At 33.4% G+C, this 20,064-nt stretch overlaps 1 protein-coding gene and 1 long non-coding RNA gene across 2 annotated transcripts; both read right to left on the bottom strand.

Annotated features, from left to right (window-relative positions):
* Positions 1–584: 584 nt before the first annotated feature.
* LOC143238520 (zinc transporter ZIP1-like) lies at positions 585–2,764 on the bottom strand. Its single transcript, XM_076478813.1, has one exon. The coding sequence runs from the start codon at positions 2,708–2,710 to the stop codon at positions 1,760–1,762; it is 951 nt and encodes a 316-aa protein (XP_076334928.1). The 5' UTR covers positions 2,711–2,764; the 3' UTR covers positions 585–1,759.
* Positions 2,765–14,980: 12,216 nt separating this feature from the next.
* On the bottom strand, positions 14,981–18,900 carry LOC143238526 (uncharacterized). Its single transcript, XR_013020626.1, has 2 exons — positions 18,765–18,900; positions 14,981–16,107 (listed from the first exon to the last, which is right to left on the bottom strand). It is a non-coding gene; the product is annotated as an uncharacterized LOC143238526 (long non-coding RNA).
* Between the last annotated feature and the right edge of the window lie 1,164 nt (positions 18,901–20,064).

The following is a 20,064-nucleotide window of genomic DNA, read 5'->3' on the forward strand; positions in this document are numbered from 1 at the left end:
TAACCATGTTAGAAACCCCTTTAGAATTCATGTATAACCGTCCCTAATGTTGAATTATAAGTCGCAGGAATCTCCGAGACAAGGGTTTTATTTTCGGCTCTTTGAACCTAACTATCACGAAGCATTCGCAATCTGCTGATCAAAAGCCCCCACGTGATTCACAGAGCACCCCATTAATGTACTCCGTCAGTTCATGTCACTTCGATAGTTACCGCAAGGCGTCCATACCCGAAAGAAATGATTGAAACATTCGCCCGTGGTATGTGAGCACACGAACGACGTTCACTCCCACTATCTTATGAGAATGTTACGAATACAATTTCAAAAATGACACTCTAGAAATCTCGGGGCAGATGTGGCTGGAAACATAAAATATGATGTTAAATTCGTGTTCATTAACCGTGAAAACATCAGTCTGTATATCTTTAGGGGTCCTTACGAGAGTGTTGTAGCCGCAAATAAATAAGGGTATGAGAGTATGCCAGAGAGATAAGGAACTCCTCAGGCCATCCTGAATCCCAAGTGGGGTCCTGTTAGCTCCAAGTAATCCGCAGACAAATAAACTTACAAACACATTCGCGCGCTGAATTTTGAAAAATTTTATTTGACTTCCAAAATATTCAACCAGAACATTTTTTCCAATGTCATTACTACAATTACTAGTACACCAGGCTTTGCAATCGATGTAGGAAAAGAAAATTAAAAATACAAGATGAACATCTAATCCATTACTTGACAAAGACCCGTATATGTATCTATTTATTATAACTACAGAACTACTGGACCGACTGTCGCCAAACTTAGCACGTACCCTTAAGGCGCCACCGGGAGTAACAAGAAAGATCACATTTAGGTCTAACATTTTAACATCCCCAGATCCATGTCTTCTCCTTATGTTGAACTGATGTGTAAATGCAAAACCAAGGATTCTGAGAATTCTAAAACATATTAAAATTTTGTTTTTCCAAGAAAATAATAATTATATTTGTATATCTTCCCGAAGGAGCTGGTTAATTAGCAACAAAACAAGTGAAATTCACATAAACATAATAGCAAAAAAAACAACTATAGATTAAAACACAAACCACCTATGAAAAAAAATTATTAAACATTTTTCCCTCAGAAATAATTCGATTTCATAATGTGGTCACTGATATATATTATTTAGTCTTTGAGCCCATGAAAATACAATATAAACATATCACATTTGTTTTCTTTACTTAACATTCAAAAATTCATCAGGTCTCTATCAACATTTTTTTTTTCGCAATGGGACAGTGGTAAGTTTATAAAATTACATCACTAAAATCTGTTTCGATCCCCGCTTTGCTTTGAAAATGAACAATTATTATAGTAGCAATATCCAGCCATGAACATATAAAATAAACCAATCAAGTGATATCCTAGAAAGTCTGTTTTGCAGTCACAGTTTTCATTCAAAAGAATAATAACTACATGGGTTAGGGAAATTTAGTTCATGACTGGTTAAGAAAGTTTCCTTTATACGAAACGTTCTATCAGATTAAATAAAACTTGTTGATTCGAAATATTTTAATTTTAACAACTTACATATAACTTTGACTTTGGGGGAAAAATATACATATATAACGTTCATGGCTCACAATTTTTAAAATTTTTGTTGAAACAGTGACATTGTCTATTTGGCCATTTTTAAAACTAATATATTTTTATCTAATAATAACGGAGTTTCTAGTCACAAAAAATGTAGAAAGTAAATTTGAAAAAGTAACTTGTATTCTTAAACTTCATAAGTCGTCACCCACTGGATCACAACCATTAAAATAAATCCAATCAACAATGCTAAAAGATGCAGCAGGCTGGAAAGGTGGGAATTTTTCTCCCTTTGAAGGACCTCGAAAAATGTTACATACACCAATGTTCCGGTTGCAAGACCATTCATGGTACCTACCGATAGGTCTGGTGATTTTTGTAGTGAGTTTTCCGTAACCATAGCAATAAGAATACCCAGTGGAGCCATTATTGCAAAAACCGCCATATAAACAAGAACCGTTATACTTTTGGTACCGTTCGAGTGCAACTCTAATCCTACAACGAAAGAAATTACAAATTTGTGCAGCGCAACGGCGAAAAACAACATCCACGTTTCATTCTCAGTTTCCTGGAGCCCAAAGGCGAAACCTTCGAAAACTGAATGAACAGAAAGTGCGAAAATAATAATTAAACCCCGAATAAAATAACTTGGAGAAGTCAGAGAGGACGATAATTCAGCAGGATAAATCATTGATCTGTCAGTTTCGCTGTATGACGGATTTCTATCGGTAAGAAACAGCCCTTGATGCAGGCCATAACGGCCTAATCTGTTTTCGGTTTGGCAACGGTTTTCCAGTGCTGCATATAACACCTCTTCTACAACATAGACTGTTAGAAAACCTAAACATACGATTAATTCTGGAATTGGAAAATGGTAATTACTGTTACTCTGCTGTTGCCAGTGGCGTTCAAAGCTAGCTCGAACTTCAGGAAACAAGTGAACAAAACACGTTTCTAATAACACGCCACCTCCGATATACTGCAAAAACGATATCGTCGACATGCTCGTGACTTGTAGCCCTTGCATTGTGTTCCTCTGTTTAAACCATTTAACCAATAGAAGCGGCAAAGTTCCACAAGTAAACGTTCCGAATAATAGCAAACTCAAAGTCAACACTCTTGTTTCGAGAAGCGACATGATTAGATCAACCACATGGTCTACCAAGAACAAAATTTATTACAACTTACTCAGCATGTGACATCTATTTAGCGCCATCTAGTGCTTAAGATAAAATATATTGCATTTAATTTTGTTATTTAACTCGTGTCATGATATAAAACACTGTTTAGTGGAGACATTATTCTCGATTAATTAATTTTGTGAGTGAATATTTCATACTTGTTTAAGTTTTTCTTCACAAAAGAATTAAGACCAATTATTTTAAAGTAAACGTTATAACAAGTTTTGTTATGAAACACTATAAGAGATGTACGTACTGCCTGTAACTCTTTGATGTCGAGATTATCGAACGTAACGTAAAATTTTTTGACGTTGAGGATATAAATGTTTCTAGAAGACGAGTATAGCGATAAATATGTAGAGTGAGACGAACAGGAATTCAGTCATAAAAAGCCACAGAAATTAGAAGTTTGACCAAAGAAAAATTAAACGTGAAGTTAACTGCTGCAAGAGGGAAAGGCGTATTTATTGCGAGAGGCTTTACGATTAATATGTTAGAGTGAAACTAACAGTTTTAAAAGTGTTAAGTGTTGTTTGTTTTTTCATCAAAATGAGTTGCAAAGTAACTGAACCAACTTGAGTGCACTTTGACAAAAAGAAACAGAAGATATACAAAGTACGAGGACCAGACGATTACTGTGATAACTCACGCTATAATTATAAAGGAATTATACAAATAACACTAGAGTGATTGAAATAGAGAAAGGTAGTTCAGAATGCCAACTGAAATTCTAAAGCAATTGAATAGGCCTGAGTAGACTTTTGACAACAAGAAGAGAACTATATAGTTTGTGATATCCCTATGATCTTTATAGCGTAAGAAATTTGTTGTACATACTGTTAACTAGTTTGAATATTATATTTACTATATAATTTTAATTGAAATACGTGTTTCTTGTTTATTTTCGAATTAATCGCTAATAAGTCACAGACACCTAATAAAAGAATCCTTAGCCCAACACGCTAAATACATTTTACTTGAAAAGTAAGTTTCATTGACATAATAGCTTACTGAAGGCTAACCCTTAACTTAATTTTCCGAAAACAACCATTCCTGTAAGTTACGTTTTATCTGTGCTTTCTGATAAAAAAAATCAAATTACTTTCAATTGACACTTTTCATATTTAAAATTGTTATGATAATTAGGATTCTTGTTTGACACATAGTTTAAACGTGAACACTTTATTTTATTGGTTAACGCCAGCCATCTTTCTAAAGTTCACATCATATTAGTCTCAATTTAAATAGAAGCGATTTTATGTTGACCTTTGTCTTTATTTCTGAAAGACTTTAGCTCAAATATACCTCAACCCTATTGATAATAGAGCGTAAATGTTTTCAGTGTTACTTTAAAATTGTTTTCATGTAAGTTTAATACATATTCTACACATGAATGTTAACCATAAATAACGTTTTGAAAGTGGATTGTTATTATATTAAGATTACATACATCTTATTGTTTTATGGTACATCATGATGTATCCAGAACGTTCTTAATGATTTCCCTCCCGAATCAAAGACAATCTCGCAGACCCTTCTATTCTTCCAGTGGCATGTCTGTGGACTTACAACGTTGGAAACTGGGTTTCGATACCATGCCTGTGTAGCTTTATGTTTAACTTCGAACAACAATAACTTTTCGGACTTCCATATTAACTCTTCACAGTTCAAAGACAATCGTTGGTAAAATAGCAGCCCAAGAGTTGGCTGTGGGTGGTGATAACTAGCTGCTTCCCTTTAGTCTTACACTGCTAAATTAAGGACGGCTAGCGCAGATAGCCATCGTGCAGCTTTGCGCGAAATTCAAAACAAACCAAAACCATTCTGTCTTGAAAATGTATTCACAGTTTCCTGTTGAAATGAGCTTGCGGACGCACTTCGTTTCAACGGATATAAACAGAAGGCGGATATACATGAAGAAACATATTGTACAATAATATATTAAAATAATTACAATAATATATTAAAATCGTACCAAAGTTTTTAAATAGGTTTAACATTAGGTCGTAGAACAACTTTATCTGTTAATAGTATTAAGCACGCTAAGAACGTTTGACAGTGTTAATTTATTTCTTTAACGAATACGGCCGTATTTGATGAAAGCTTACTAATGTTAGACTTAAGACAAGTGGACTTACAGATGTATATGATTAGAATTATTCCATACTATTCTAGTTATCCTGTTTTTAGACCAAAATTCGTGATGTTAACATGGCGAAATCTGACAACAGAAAAATCTTTAGAAACATAACAAAATGGACAAGTCCAATATTATGGTGTGATGAGGGTAGAAAAAAATCCTTTGTGATTAATGTAGGTTGGCCAAAATATGGTGGAATAATAAAAAAAAAACTTATATTATCCTTTTTCTTGTATCTTGATCCCCTGTCGTATTTAAAACAAGCAGATCCAACATTATGGTTTTTCAGTGAGTTGGGACCCGCACCAAATCCCATATAAATTGGTCAAAGTATAACCGAGTAATTCACCCCAGCCCCAAATTATGCTTTATTTGTGAGCTCTGAACCACTTAAAAAATCTGTCAAAGTGAGCAGAACTAAATGTTTGTCTGTCAATGTGTTAAACGCAAGAACCTTTAAACGTGTCAATTTCTATTGTGATGCCTTAAATACGATCGGACAGGAGCCTAAGATAACCATAACAAAACACACAGATGTGTAAAACATGATATGTTAACCACAAAACGTAATGGACCCAACAAACCTTCATGCCAAATCTGGCTATAAAACATTAAAACTGGATTAAATGTGTATGTGACCCCCACGGACCAAATAAACCTTCTACTAATTATTTTTAACATCCATTCACACCCTGCGTACTTGTTACATGGGTATATAACAGACAGTGATATAATAATTATATAGATGATATAAAAGTGCCATTATATGGTTTGCTCCTCTACATAATATTTTCTCAACCCAAACGAACCGTTTTTAGATATATATTTTTCTCTACAAGTGGGTTTTCTCGTCATCACTGATTATTCTATCGTTTAATACTTAGAGTCGATAAACGTGTTTTATTTAGACTGTACTTTACAACATTCTGTCATTCAGTATCTAGTGTTCTATGTAGAATGTATTATTACAACATTTTATTATTCAATATCTAGTGTTGTTCCATGTAGACGGTATTATTACAACATTCTATCATTTAATATCTAGTGTCGTGCAACGTGTTCTATGTAGAATGTATTATTACATTCTATCATCTAATATCTAGTGTCGTGCAACGTTTTCTGTGTTGAATGTTTTATTACAGCATTATTTTTCAATATTTAGTGTTATTCAACGTGTTCTATGTAGAATGTATTATTACATTCTATCATCTAATATCTAGTGTCGTGCAACGTTTTCTGTGTTGAATGTTTTATTACAACATTATTTTTCAATATTTAGTGTTGTTCAACGTGTTCTGTGTAGACTATATTCTTACAACATTCTTTGATTTAATATCTACTGTTGCTCAACGTGTTCTAGGTAGACTGTATTATAGTAACATTCTATCATTTAATATCTAGTATCGGTCAACGTTTTGTATCTTGAATGTTTTGTTACAACATTCTATGATTTAATATTTACTGTTGCTCAACGTGTTCTAGGTGGACTGTATTATAACAACATTCTATCATTTAATAACTAGACTTGTTCAACGTGTTTTATTTAGCCTATATTATTTCAACATTCTATTATTCAATAACTAGACTCGTTCAACGTGTTTTATTTAGACTGTATTTTTACAACATTCTATCATTTAATATCTAGTGTCGTTCAGCGTGTTCTATGTACACTGTACTATTACAACATTCTATCATTTAATATCTAATGTTATTGAACGTGTTCTATCCAGACTGTATTATTACATTCTGTCATTTAATAACTCGTGTTGTTCAATATCTTCTATGTAGATTGTATTATAACAACATTCTATCATTCAATGATTAGACTCGTTCAACGTATTTTATGTAACTGTGTTGCTACAACATTCTATAATGCAATATCTAGTGTCGATCAATGCATTATTACATTCTACCGTTCAATATTTACTGTTGTTCAACGTGTTTTATGCAGACTGTATTTTACAACATTCTATATTATAATATTTACTGTCGCTCAACGTGTTCTATGTAGTCTGCATTATTACATTTTATTATTTAATCTCTAGACTCGTTCAACAAGTTCTATATAGACTATATTATTACAACATTTTGTAATTTAATATCTAGTGTCATTCAACGTGTTCCAAGTAGACTGTCTTGTTACAACATTCTATCATTTATCCGTGATGACGAGAAAGCCCACTTGTAGAGAAAAATATATATGTAAAAACGGCTGACGATGACCGAAGAAGGTCGAAACGTTGTTCGCTCCTCTACATAAAAAAAATAATTATCAACCCATACCAGCTGTTTTTACATATGTATTCTGTCATTTAATTCCCAGTTTTATTCAACGAGTTCTATATAGACTGTAATGTTACAACATTCAAGCATTCAATATCCAGTGTCGATCAACGTGTTCTATGTAGACTGTATTATTACAGCATTACATCAGTTAATATCTAGAGTCGTTCCACGTGTTTTTGTAGAATGTATTATTACAACATTCTATCATTTGATATATAGTGTACTTCAACGTATTCTATGTAGACTGTATTATTACAACATTCTATCATTCACTATCTAATGTTATTCAACGTGTTCTGTGTAGACTGTATTATTACTTTCAGTCATTTGATATCAAATTTCGTTTGATGTAGTCTATGTAGTCTATATTATTACATTCTATTATTCAGTATCTAATGTCATTCAACGTGTTATGTGTAAACTCCATAATTACAGCATTCTATAATTCAGTATCTAGTGTCATTCAACGTGTTCTGTGTAAACTCTATAATTACTGCATTCTATAATTCAATATCTAGTGTCATTCAACGTGTTCTGTGTAAACTATATAATTACTGCATTCTATAATTCAATATCTAGTGTCATTCAACGTGTTCTGTGTAAACTCTATAATTACAGCATTCTATAATTCAGTATCTAGTGTCATTCAACGTGTTCTGTGTAAACTCTATATTTACAGCATTCTATCATTCAGTATCTAATGTCATTCAACGTGTTATGTGTAAACTCTATAATTACAGCATTCTATAATTCAGTATCTAGTGTCATTCAACGTGTTCTGTGTAAACTCTATAATTACTGCATTCTATAATTCAATATCTAGTGTCATTCAACGTGTTCTGTGTGAACTCTATAATTACTGCATTCTATAATTCAATATCTAGTGTCATTCAACGTGTTCTGTGTAAACTCTATAATTACTGCATTCTATAATTCAATATCTAGTGTCATTCAACGTGTTCTTTGTAGAAGTACAACATTCAGGCATTCAATATCTAGTGTTTGAAACGAGTTCTTTGAGGACTGTATTATTACAACATTGTATCATTTAATAACTAGCGTAGTTCAATATGTTCTGTGTAAGCTGTATTATTACATCACTCAATGTCTGGTTTGTTCAAAGTGTTATATGTAGAATGTATTGCAACAACATTCTATCATTCAGTATGTAATGTTTTTCATCGTATTATATTAGAATGTGTTATTACAATATTCTATCACATATTATCTAATGTCGTTCAACGGGTTCTGTGTTGTCATAATTATTGCAACATGCTATTATTCAATACCTAGAGTCGTCGTTCAAGGTGTCCTGTGATGCTGTATTATAACAACATTATACCATTCAGTGTCTAGTGTCATTCAACGTGTTCTATGTAGATTGTATTATTTGAACATTCTGTTATTGAATATCTAGTGTTGTTCCACGTGTTCTGTGTAGACTGTATTGTTACAACATTGTATCATTGAATATCTAATGCCGTTCAACGTGTTATATATAGACTGTATTATTACAACAATCTATCATTCAATATCTAATGTCGTTCAACGTGTTCTACGTAGAGTGTATTATTACAATCTATCATTCAATATCTTGTGTCGTTCAGCGTATTCTGTAATTCACTATCTTGTGTCGTTCACCGTGTTCTATGTAGACTGTATTATTCTAACATTCTACCATTCACTATCTAGTGTCGTTCACCGTGTTCTATGTAGACTGTATTATTGTAACATTCTATCATTCAATATCTACTGTCATTCAACGTGTTCTATGTAGACTGTATTGTTACAAAATTCTATCCTTCAATACCTAGAGTCGTTCAAGGTGCTCAATGTAGACTGTATTATAACAGTATTCTATCATTTAGTATCTAATGTTATTGAACGTGTTCTATGTAGACTGTATTATTACAATCTATCATTCAATATCTAGGGCAGTTCAATGTGTTCTATGTAGACGTACAATACTATATCATTTGGCCCGGCATGGCCTAGCGCGTTAAGGCGTGCGTTTCGTAGTCTGAGGGTCGCGGGTTCGCGCCCGAGCCGCGCCAAACATGCTCGCCCTCCCAGCCGTGGGGGCGTTATAATGTGACGGTCAATCCCACTATTCGTTGGTAAAAGTGTAGCCCAAGAGTTGGCGGTGGGTGGTGATGACTAGCTGCCTTCCCTCTAGTCTTAAACTGCTAAATTAGGGACGGCTAGCACAGATAGCCCTCGAGTAGCTTTGTGCGAAATTCAAAAACAAACAAGAACAAAACAAACTATATCATTCAATATCTACTGTTCAATGTGCTATTAAAACATTCTATCATTCAATATCTAGTGTTTTAAAAGTGTTCTGTGTAGAATGTATTATTAAATCATTATATAATTTAATATCTGTTCACGATGTTCTATGTAGACTGTATTATTGCAACATTCCATCGTTCAATATCTAGTGTCGTTCATCGTGTTTTGTGTAGACTCTATTATTACAACATTTTATCATTCAATATCTAGTGTTTTTAAACTAGTTCTTTGTGGATTGTATTATCACAACATTCTATCATTGAATACCTGGAGTCGTCGTTCAAGGTGTTCTATTGAAACTATATTTTAACAACACTATATCATTCAATATCTAGTGTCATTGAACGTGTTCTGTGTAGACTGTATTATTACAACATTTTGTCATTGAATATCTAGTGTTGTTCCACGTGTTCCATGTAGACTGCATTATTAGTACATTCTATCATTCAATAAATGATGTCGTTCAATGTATTCTGTCTATACTCTATAATTACAACATTTTATCATTCAGTATCTAGTGTTGTTCAACGTGCTCTACACTTTAAAATTGCAACATTCTATTTTTAATGTATAGTGTTGTTAAATGCGTTCTAAGTAGGCTGTATTATTACAACATTCTATTTTTAATGTATAGTGTTGTTAAATGCGTTCCAAGTAGGCTGTATTATTACAACATTCTATAATTCAATATATAATGTCGCTTAACATGTCCTATGTAAAATGTATTATTACAACATTCTATTATTGAACATGTAGTGTCATTCAACGTGTTCTATGGAGAGGGTATTATTACAACACTCTATCATTTAATACTTAAAGTGGTTTAACGTTTTATATATGGACTTTATTATTACATTCTATCATTAAATATCTAGTGTCGTTCAAGGCGTTCTGTGTCTTTATATAATATGATATTTCGTTCCACACTTACTTTGGATTAAAATGTTACAAACACGACATTATTCGTTGTGTGTTTCTATATAATATAATGTTTTGTTCCACACTTACTTTAGATTAAAATGTTACAAACACGACATTACTCGTTGTGTGTTTCTATATAATATAATGTTTTGTTCCACACTTACTTTAGATTAAAATGTTACAAACACATTACTCGTTGTGTGTTTCTATATAATATGATGTTTTGTTCCACACTGGTTGTAGATTAAAAGAATACGAACTCAACATTATTCATGGTGAAACTTTGTAGAATGGACGGCAACTGCCTATTGTGGAGACAGACCCAAGTTTAGAGGACAACATTTCAACAGTCTTCCGCCTTTCGTCGTCAGGTCAGTATGGATGAGCAGAGACCTTGGTAGGTATTTTGGTTAAATTATTCTTTCGTTCTGTCGAACGAAAAATAACCAGGGGCGGTCAGAAACTATTGTTTCCCTTCACCCCACACAAGGCAAGAATAAATTAGTTACCTGATTACGGAGCGACTGATATGGACAGGAGTGGCATGTTAGTTATTCATACAACGCGATGGTCACGAATGACCTAGAAGTAGATAATGTGTTGAATTTAATTGAGAGGCATAAGGTAAAGCTGAGAAGAGATCCTGAGAAAAGCTGAGAAGAGATCCTGCCGGCCAGAGAGACGACGAAGAAAGATGAGGAAGGTTCAGCAGAACAGCCACAAGCGTCCGAGGAATGATGTTTAAGAATGTTGACTTGGAGAGAGCCGAGAGATGCAAACACAGTGCGACGATATGATTAGGTCTCATGACTTATATGTATTAGCTATTAAACACTTAAAAATCTTGGATATTCAAAAATTTGGATACTAATTTTAAATTTAGATATCAAAATAACGTACCTCTTTTCAGGGCTGGGATCTATAGATCCTATGAAACAGAACTTTTGCTGTGGGGGGAAACGGGAGTACCCCGGAAGAAGAGGTGCAGGGAAAGAAATTATATAGATTAAGAACAACTGACATACATATGATTACAAAGCAAATGATAATAACAGAACACAAAACGCATAGGTGGTAGCTTGGATGTGTTTTGAACTAAAATGGCGACTCTTCCAAAGAGCAACACGGGTTATCCAAGACTAATGGGTTGAATTGTCGGTCAAGCCAGGGAATACGATTGGTGAACGGCGACTCTTCTAAAGAGCAACACGGATTATCCGAGTTGAATGGGACGAGTGGTTGGTCAAGCCAGCGAGAACGATTAGGGAACGGACTTAACTTCGAATCAAGAAAAGCAGCCTTCCTACTTGCTCTCGTGATGCGCCTATCGTCAGGATACTGGGTATTTTGATTAATCATGTCTGTCTTAGTTTGAGAAACTGCTTCTGCTGTTGGGATATTGTCAGTCATGGTAGAAGACTCGCTAGTTTTTGGTACTTCATCGATGGTTTGTGTGCCCTGGGATATTTTATTAACGAAATCCGATTGGGTATACTTTTCAGATGATTGGTTTACAGGTGGCGGGGTGGCTGTGGGCATAGTGGATATTCCGCTAGGCTGTGGTGCAGGTGTAGGTTGCTTAGGAGTTTTGGGTTGAGTTGGATGGCGTCGGGGGCGTTCGGCACTGAAGTGGAATATATGGTAGTACCATCCGTTTCGTAAGATGGTATCGGCAATACGTTTGCTGGGTGTTACAATCTTCATGAACTTAGTAGCTTGACGGGAGGATTTTGAATAAATTCGGTGCACGGCGTATAACACTGACTGGGTTTGGGTTTCCACGGCGCATTTAATTTCACTCGGTTGGATGGAATGATGTACTCCTTTAAGGAAGACTGTGAATAAGCTAGTAGGGCTTTTCGTGGGTGCACAACTAATAATCATAGGGGAGTTCCATGGCGAACAGAGGTAGGACAAGTCTTCAGGCGTAGACGGCTGGAGAAGGATTCCCCTTCGGCGGAGAATACGCGTTCTAGACGGATCAATGGAAGCGCCAGGCTGAGCCTGTGCAATAAATGTGACAACTTGAAGAGGCGAAAGGTGAGGCGGTAGACCGTCGACGATTACCGGCGGGACAGTTGGCGGGAACGGCACAGCAGGACCTGGAAATGACAGCGTCATTATAGCAAGAGAAATGTAAAAACACCACTGACTAGCACGGAGTCAAAGCTGGGGATCCATCCATCAATAAGGTCAGTATGCATGTAGGTGTTATCGGTCTTTTATAGTGTCCTGGTAGATTGTGGAGAGCGTGTTATGATTGGTTGGATTATCACTGTTTCTAAATGGAGGAGAGATTTCCTGTAGATTCAACCAGTGGCAGCCATAGGTTACTAATCTCTGTTTACTGAAGGTTTAATAGTGTTAATATAAAACGATTCTTTGATTTTTCTTGTCTGGTGATCTTCTGTGTTGAATGTTTTGGCTATGCATTTGAGTTTTTCACTGAAATGTTGAAGGTATGGAAGGTAAATGGTGGTAGTGGTTGTAACTTTCTCATGTTTTCTTTCTATCGTGATCATCTTGAAGGACTTTTTAATGAAGGAAGAGGTGTAACCATTCTGATTAAAACTCTTTACGATCTTTTGACATTCTGCTTCAATGTATGTTTTATCGCAAACATTTTCTGCTCTCTTGTTTAGACATTGGATTATATCACGTTTTATCGAGGTTGAATGATAGGACTGAAAGTGCAGAAAGTGTCTGTGTGGGTTGGTTTTCTGTATACAGTTGTGGTTATTCGTCTTGCTTGTTTGCTGATGTCAAGAAACGATAGACTGTTTTGTTCTTCTATTTCCATAGTGAAATGGATTCTTTTGTCTGTGGAATTCAGATGTTCCGAGGAGACTGGTAAGTTTTCATGACCATGGGGCCAAATAACAAAGGTATGGTCGACATAACGTCTGTAGAAACTTGGTTTTATCAGTGTAGATAAAAGGGCTCTTTCTTAAAAGTCTTCCATGAAAATGTCTGCTAGGATTGGAGAGAGTGGTGGTCCCATGGCTAGACCATCTCTTGGTTCGTAGAATTCCTCGTTGTATTGGAAATAGGCTGATTGTAGGCAAATAGTTGTTAGTTACATTGTGGCGTCTATTTTCATATCTGTTCTGTGTGGTAAAGTGTTGTCATTCAGCATTCATTGTGAAGGGTTTCTGAGACTGGAACATTGGTAAATCGGCCTGTGATGTCAAAACTGACCATAATATCCTGGGATTTCATGTGTAGCTTTCTGATTTCTTTTATAAAATCTGTCAAGTTTTGAATGTGATGTTCAGTGGTTCCTCGTAGTGGAGATAAGATAAGTACTAGGAAACCAGCCAGTTGACGACAAGGTGAGTTTCGAGCACTGTCGATAGGCCTTAAAGGTATATTAGGTTTGTGTACCTTAGGTAGTCCGTAGAACTGAGGAGGGAAATTTTCCTTGGATTTTAAGTTTCTCGTTGATTAAGCCTTGTTTCTTTAGTTTGTTCAGCGTTCTATTGATGAGTGTTTCTGTCTTTTCTGTACGATAATTGGTGATCTTTTTATATTGGTGTTTGTCTGGTAACTGTTTGATCTTCGTGTAATAATCTAGGATGAATATACTGTTTCCTGTATCTGCTACTGGAATATTGATGTTATTGTCTCGTTTTAGACGGTTCGGCGTTCGTGTTTAGTGGTGTTCGGTTTTGGTTTCTTGGTCTTCCTGAGAATAGTGTAAGTTTGATGTCGGAATTGTTTAGCCATAGGTTCGGGAGGCTTTGTGCAGCAAGTTCTAAGGTTGCAGCTATGTCAACAGTTGGAACTGTGCTAGGTTGGATGGCACAGTTAAGACCTAGGTTAAGGATGTTATTTTCTGTAGCACTTAGTACTCTCGAACTGTAATTGTGAACTATGTTTTTAGACGTAGGATTATACATCTTGATCAGTCTGTTGAATTTTTTAACTTGTTTCTTGATGTTTTCTTGGTTAGATGTATAGCGTTTGATGTAGAGGTTCAGGATATCTAGTGCTCTAATGTTTGTGGAGAAAAGTTGTTTAAGCTCAGTGTATTGTATTCCAGTTGTTTTCGTTACATGGTGCTCCTTCAGTCTCTGTTCTTCTATATGCAGTCTTAGAAGGTGTCTACAGGTTGTGTGTCTCTGTATAATATGAAGTTTCGTACCATACTGACACTATATTAAAATGTTACAAACACATTATTCGTTGTGTGTTTCTATATAATATGATGTTTCGTTCCACACGTACTGTACATTAAAATGTTACAAACACAACATTACTCGTTGTGTGTCTCTCTATATAATATGATGTTTCGTTCCACACGTACTGTACATTAAAATGTTACAAACACAACATTACTCGTTGTGTGTCTCTATATAATATGATGTTTCGTTCCACACTGACTGTACATTAAAATGGTACAAAGATTATTTCTGTGTTATTCAAATGACTTTCAATAATTACAATTTTGAATTAATTCTTAAGTGACACTTGTATTTTCTTCAGATATATTTACCACAAGTAACTTTTTTCTTCATGAAAATTAAATGTACATCTTAACGAGATTAATTATCATGTTGAGAACGTTTTAATAACATCAGACCCATCATATAACATGACCCTTTATTTCTAACAAGTAGTTTTAAGTTTATTTGTTTCTTCGTATGGCTTATAAGCTCGTGCAATAAAGAGACAATTGAACATACAGACGTTATCAAGTGTTAATATTATGTTTATCACAGGTCACTATTCTCGTGACCCTTCATTAAGTGTTGTAAATCCTTAGTTGAAATATTCGAAACACATCTTAATAAAATCCGAATTGAAACCCAGTGCAGTGTTTTCTATATTAACCTGCAGGTACATACTTTACATGGATAAATATCCTACGAACCATCTTAAACAAAATAACTATATGTTAGTCAATAAGACATTGGTTTCTTTTATACACTTTGAAATATATTAGTCACTTTAGAATTACACGTGATTCGTGTAGTTAACCCTTCTAATCGAGTATTCCTGTTATATATTATTTTCCAGTTAACAGAAAATCAAATTTAACTAAAATTTGGCTTTCCAGATGAAGCTGGATTCAGAGCAGCAGGCACAAACACGCTGGCGTCCTTTCGATTCCAGTGACAGTGGCACGAGCCCTGTACGACACTTTATTAGTGTCAACTGTAGTTCCGTAATTCAGACAGTACTGAGACATTAAAGATTCTGATTGACACATACCAGTAGAATCACAATCGAAATGTTGTGTATTTCAGCCATTATCAGACTGTTTTTAAACAGGTACAGTCTAATACACCAGACTTGTTGATGACTAATTAACAAGCGTCTTCAAATTTATGTCTGTTTACTTGCTACTGTCTAACCACCACCAAAAGAACAACAAATTCTTTCGTAATTACTGACGCTTATGTTGGTCACCAAGGTTACCGCTAACAATGAAAAAGTGCTTAAAGAATGGCCAATTTGGTCATTAAGCATGTTCCTAAGAGCTATGTAGCCCACACGTCCACGGAAAGATGTGGCCGTTTCAACTCGTGATGTCTACAGCCAGGAGGTGACCTCGGAAGATGGTTCCCCTGTATACAGTAATCTGCGGAAGGTCTGGAGATGTCTCTAGAAGGGGACACGGGCTCCGCTTTGATTCGCACTTGATGTGACGGATTAGATGAAGGTGGAGGAGTGATGGAAAGCTGGTGTGACCCGTTCGTAACTGGCTGAGTACTGCAGGGAACGAGAAAAACGTGTTACTGAATTCAGATTCCTAATACACTGAGAGTTGATGAAACGTAATTATGTTGCTTATATAACATTCATATTAAGCAGCAAAATTGTATTATTTCAACTAATTAATATATCGTTCAGTTAAATGTTGGTCTTTAATTTAATAATATCATCAATACTGTAAAATGACCTTCAAAAACTAAGTATTGTTATTAGAATATAATTCAACAAAATCATGGTTTCAAACAACTAAGTGTTATTATTAGAATATAATTCAACAAAATCATGGTTTCAAACAACTAAGTATTTTTATTAGAATATAATTCAACAAAATCATCGTTTCAAACAACTAAGTAATAATATTAGAATATAATTCAAGAAAACCATCGTTTCAAACAACTAAGTATTATTATTAGAATATAATTCAACAAAATCATCGTTTCAAACAACTAAGTGTTATTATTAGAATATACTTCAACAAAATCATGGTTTCAAACAACTAAATATTATTGTTAGAATATAATTCAAGAAAATCATCGTTTCAAACAACTGAGTGTTATTACTAGAATATACTTCAACAAAATCATCGTTTCAAACAACTAAGTAATAATAGAATATAATTCAACAAAATCATCGTTTAAAACAACTAAGTATTATTACTAGAATATACTTCAACAAAATCATCGTTTCAAACAACTAAGTAATAATAGAATATAATTCAACAAAATCATCGTTTCAAACAACTAAGTAATAATATTAGAATATAATTCAACAAAATCATCGTTTCAAACAACTAAGTGTTATTATTAGAATATACTTCAACAAAATCATGGTTTCAAACAACTAAATATTATTGTTAGAATATAATTCAACAAAATCATCGTTTAAAACAACTAAGTATTTTTATTAGAATATAATTCAACAAAATCATCGTTTCAAACAACTAAGTAATAATATTAAAATATAATACAAGAAAACCATCGTTTCAAACAACTAAGTATTATTATTAGAATATAATTCAACAAAATCATGGTTTCAAACAACTAAGTATTTTTATTAGAATATAATTCAAGAAAACCATCGTTTCAAACAATTAAGTAATAATAGAATATAATTCAACAAAATCATCGTTTAAAACAACTAAGTATTATTACTAGAATATACTTCAACAAAATCATCGTTTCAAACAACTAAGTAATAATAGAATATAATTCAACAAAATCATCGTTTCAAACAACTAAGTAATAATATTAGAATATAATTCAACAAAATCATCGTTTAAAACAACTAAGTGTTATTATTAGAATATACTTCAACAAAATCATCGTTTCAAACAACTAAATATTATTGTTAGAATATAATTCAACAAAATCATGGTTTCAAACAACTAAGTATTTTTATTAGAATATAATTCAACAAAATCATCGTTTCAAACAACTAAGTAATAATATTAGAATATAATTCAAGAAAACCATCGTTTCAAACAACTAAGTATTATTATTAGAATATAATTCAACAAAATCATGGTTTCAAACAACTAAGTATTTTTATTAGAATATAATTCAAGAAAACCATCGTTTCAAACAACTAAGTATTATTATTAAAATATAATTCAACAAAATCATCGTTTAAAACAACTAAGTATTATTACTAGAATATACTTCAACAAAATCATCGTTTCAAACAACTAAGTAATAATAGAATATAATTCAACAAAATCATCGTTTAAAACAACTAAGTGTTATTACTAGAATATACTTCAACAAAATCATCGTTTCAAACAACTAAGTAATAATAGAATATAATTCAACAAAATCATCGTTTCAAACAACTAAGTAATAATATTAGAATATAATTCAACAAAATCATCGTTTCAAACAACTAAGTGTTATTATTAGAATATACTTCAACAAAATCATGGTTTGAAACAACTAAATATCATTGTTAGAATATAATTCAAGAAAATCATCGTTTCAAACAACTGAGTGTTATTGTTAGAATATAATTCAACAAAATCATGGTTTCAAACAACTAAGTATTATTATTAGAATATAATTCAAGAAAATCATCGTTTCAAACAACTGAGTGTTATTGTTAGAATATAATTCAACAAAATCATGGTTTCAAACAACTAAGTATTATTATTAGAAGATAATTCAACAAAATCATGGTTTCAAACAACTAAGTATTATTATTGGAATATAATTCAACAAAGTCATCGTTTCAACTGATTCAGTATTATTATTAGAATATAATCCAACAAAATCATCGTTTCAACTGATTCAGTATTATTATCAGAATATAATTCAACAAAGTCATCGTTTCAACTGATTCAGTATTATTATTAGAATATAATTCAACAAAATCATCGTTTCAACTGATTCAGTATTATTATTAGAATATAATTCAAAAAAAAAATCATCGTTTCAACTGATTCAGTAATATTTTTAGAATTCAATTCAGTAAAATGATATTATTTAAGCTAAGTATTAATAAAACCAACAATAAATGAGAAAGAATTGTGATTAATGCCCATGCTGTACAGAAACAATATATTAAAAACTGACGACATTATAAGCGCACTTTCATGAATGACACTTTAATAAATATTTTAGCGTAAAATAGATCACGTCCACCACAGGTGGTAGTTTCCTCACCTCCTAGTAACAGCTAGCGGCAACAACAGTCTATGATCACCTGCCGACCAGCTGGTGAGAGGACTTGATGTACAGTAACCAGAGAGAAAATCATCTGAGAAAAATGTTATGAATTATTTAAATGGAACGTTTATACTGCAAAAACGAAATACCATTAGAATCAGTATAATAACCTCAGGTCTCGTACATCAATTAAACTTCTAATATTTTAGTTTCTGAATACATTTCTCTTAATAATGTAGGTGTACCTCCTTCATGGACAGAATAACAAAACATTTCTCATAACAACGTAGGTGTACCTGTTTTGTGGACAAAATAACAAAACATTTCTCATAACAATGTGATGTACCTGTTTTGTGGACAGAATAACAAAACATTTCTCATAACAATGTAGGTGTACCTCCTTCATGGACAGAATAACAAAACATTTCTCATAACAATGTAGGTGTACCTACTTCATGGACAGAAAAACAAAACATTTCTCATAACAATGTAGGTGTACCTTCTTTGTGGACAGAATAACAAAACATTTCTCATAACAATGTAGGTGTACCTTCTTTGTGGACAGAATAACAAAACATTTCTCATAACAATGTAGGTGTACCTTCTTCATGGACAGAATAACAAAACATTTCTCATAACAATGTAGGTGTACCTTCTTCATGGACAGAATAACAAAACATTTCTCATAACAATGTAGGTGTACCTTCTTTGTGGACAGAATAACAAAACATTTCTCATAACAATGTAGGTGTACCTTCTTCATGGACAGAATAACAAAACATTTCTCATAACAATGTAGGTGTACCTTCTTCATGGACAGAATAACAAAACATTTCTCATAACAATGTAGGTGTACCTTCTTCATGGACAGAATAACAAAACATTTCTCATAACAATGTAGGTGTACCTCCTTCATGGACAGAATAACAAAACATTTCTCATAACAATGTAGGTGTACCTTCTTCATGGACAGAATAACAAAACATTTCTCATAACAATGTAGGTGTACCTTCTTCATGGACAGAATAACAAAACATTTCTCATAACAATGTAGGTGTACCTTCTTCATGGACAGAATAACAAAACATTTCTCATAACAATGTAGGTGTACCTTCTTCATGGACAGAATAACAAAACATTTCTCATAACAATGTAGGTGTACCTTCTTCATGGACAGAATAACAAAACATTTCTCATAACAATGTAGGTGAACCTCCTTCATGGACAGAATAACAAAACATTTCTCATAACAATGTAGGTGTACCTTCTTCATGGACAGAATAACAAAACATTTCTC

The sequence above is a fragment of the Tachypleus tridentatus genome, chromosome 2, assembly GCF_004210375.1.
Source record: "Tachypleus tridentatus isolate NWPU-2018 chromosome 2, ASM421037v1, whole genome shotgun sequence".
NCBI lineage: Eukaryota > Metazoa > Arthropoda > Merostomata > Xiphosura > Limulidae > Tachypleus > Tachypleus tridentatus.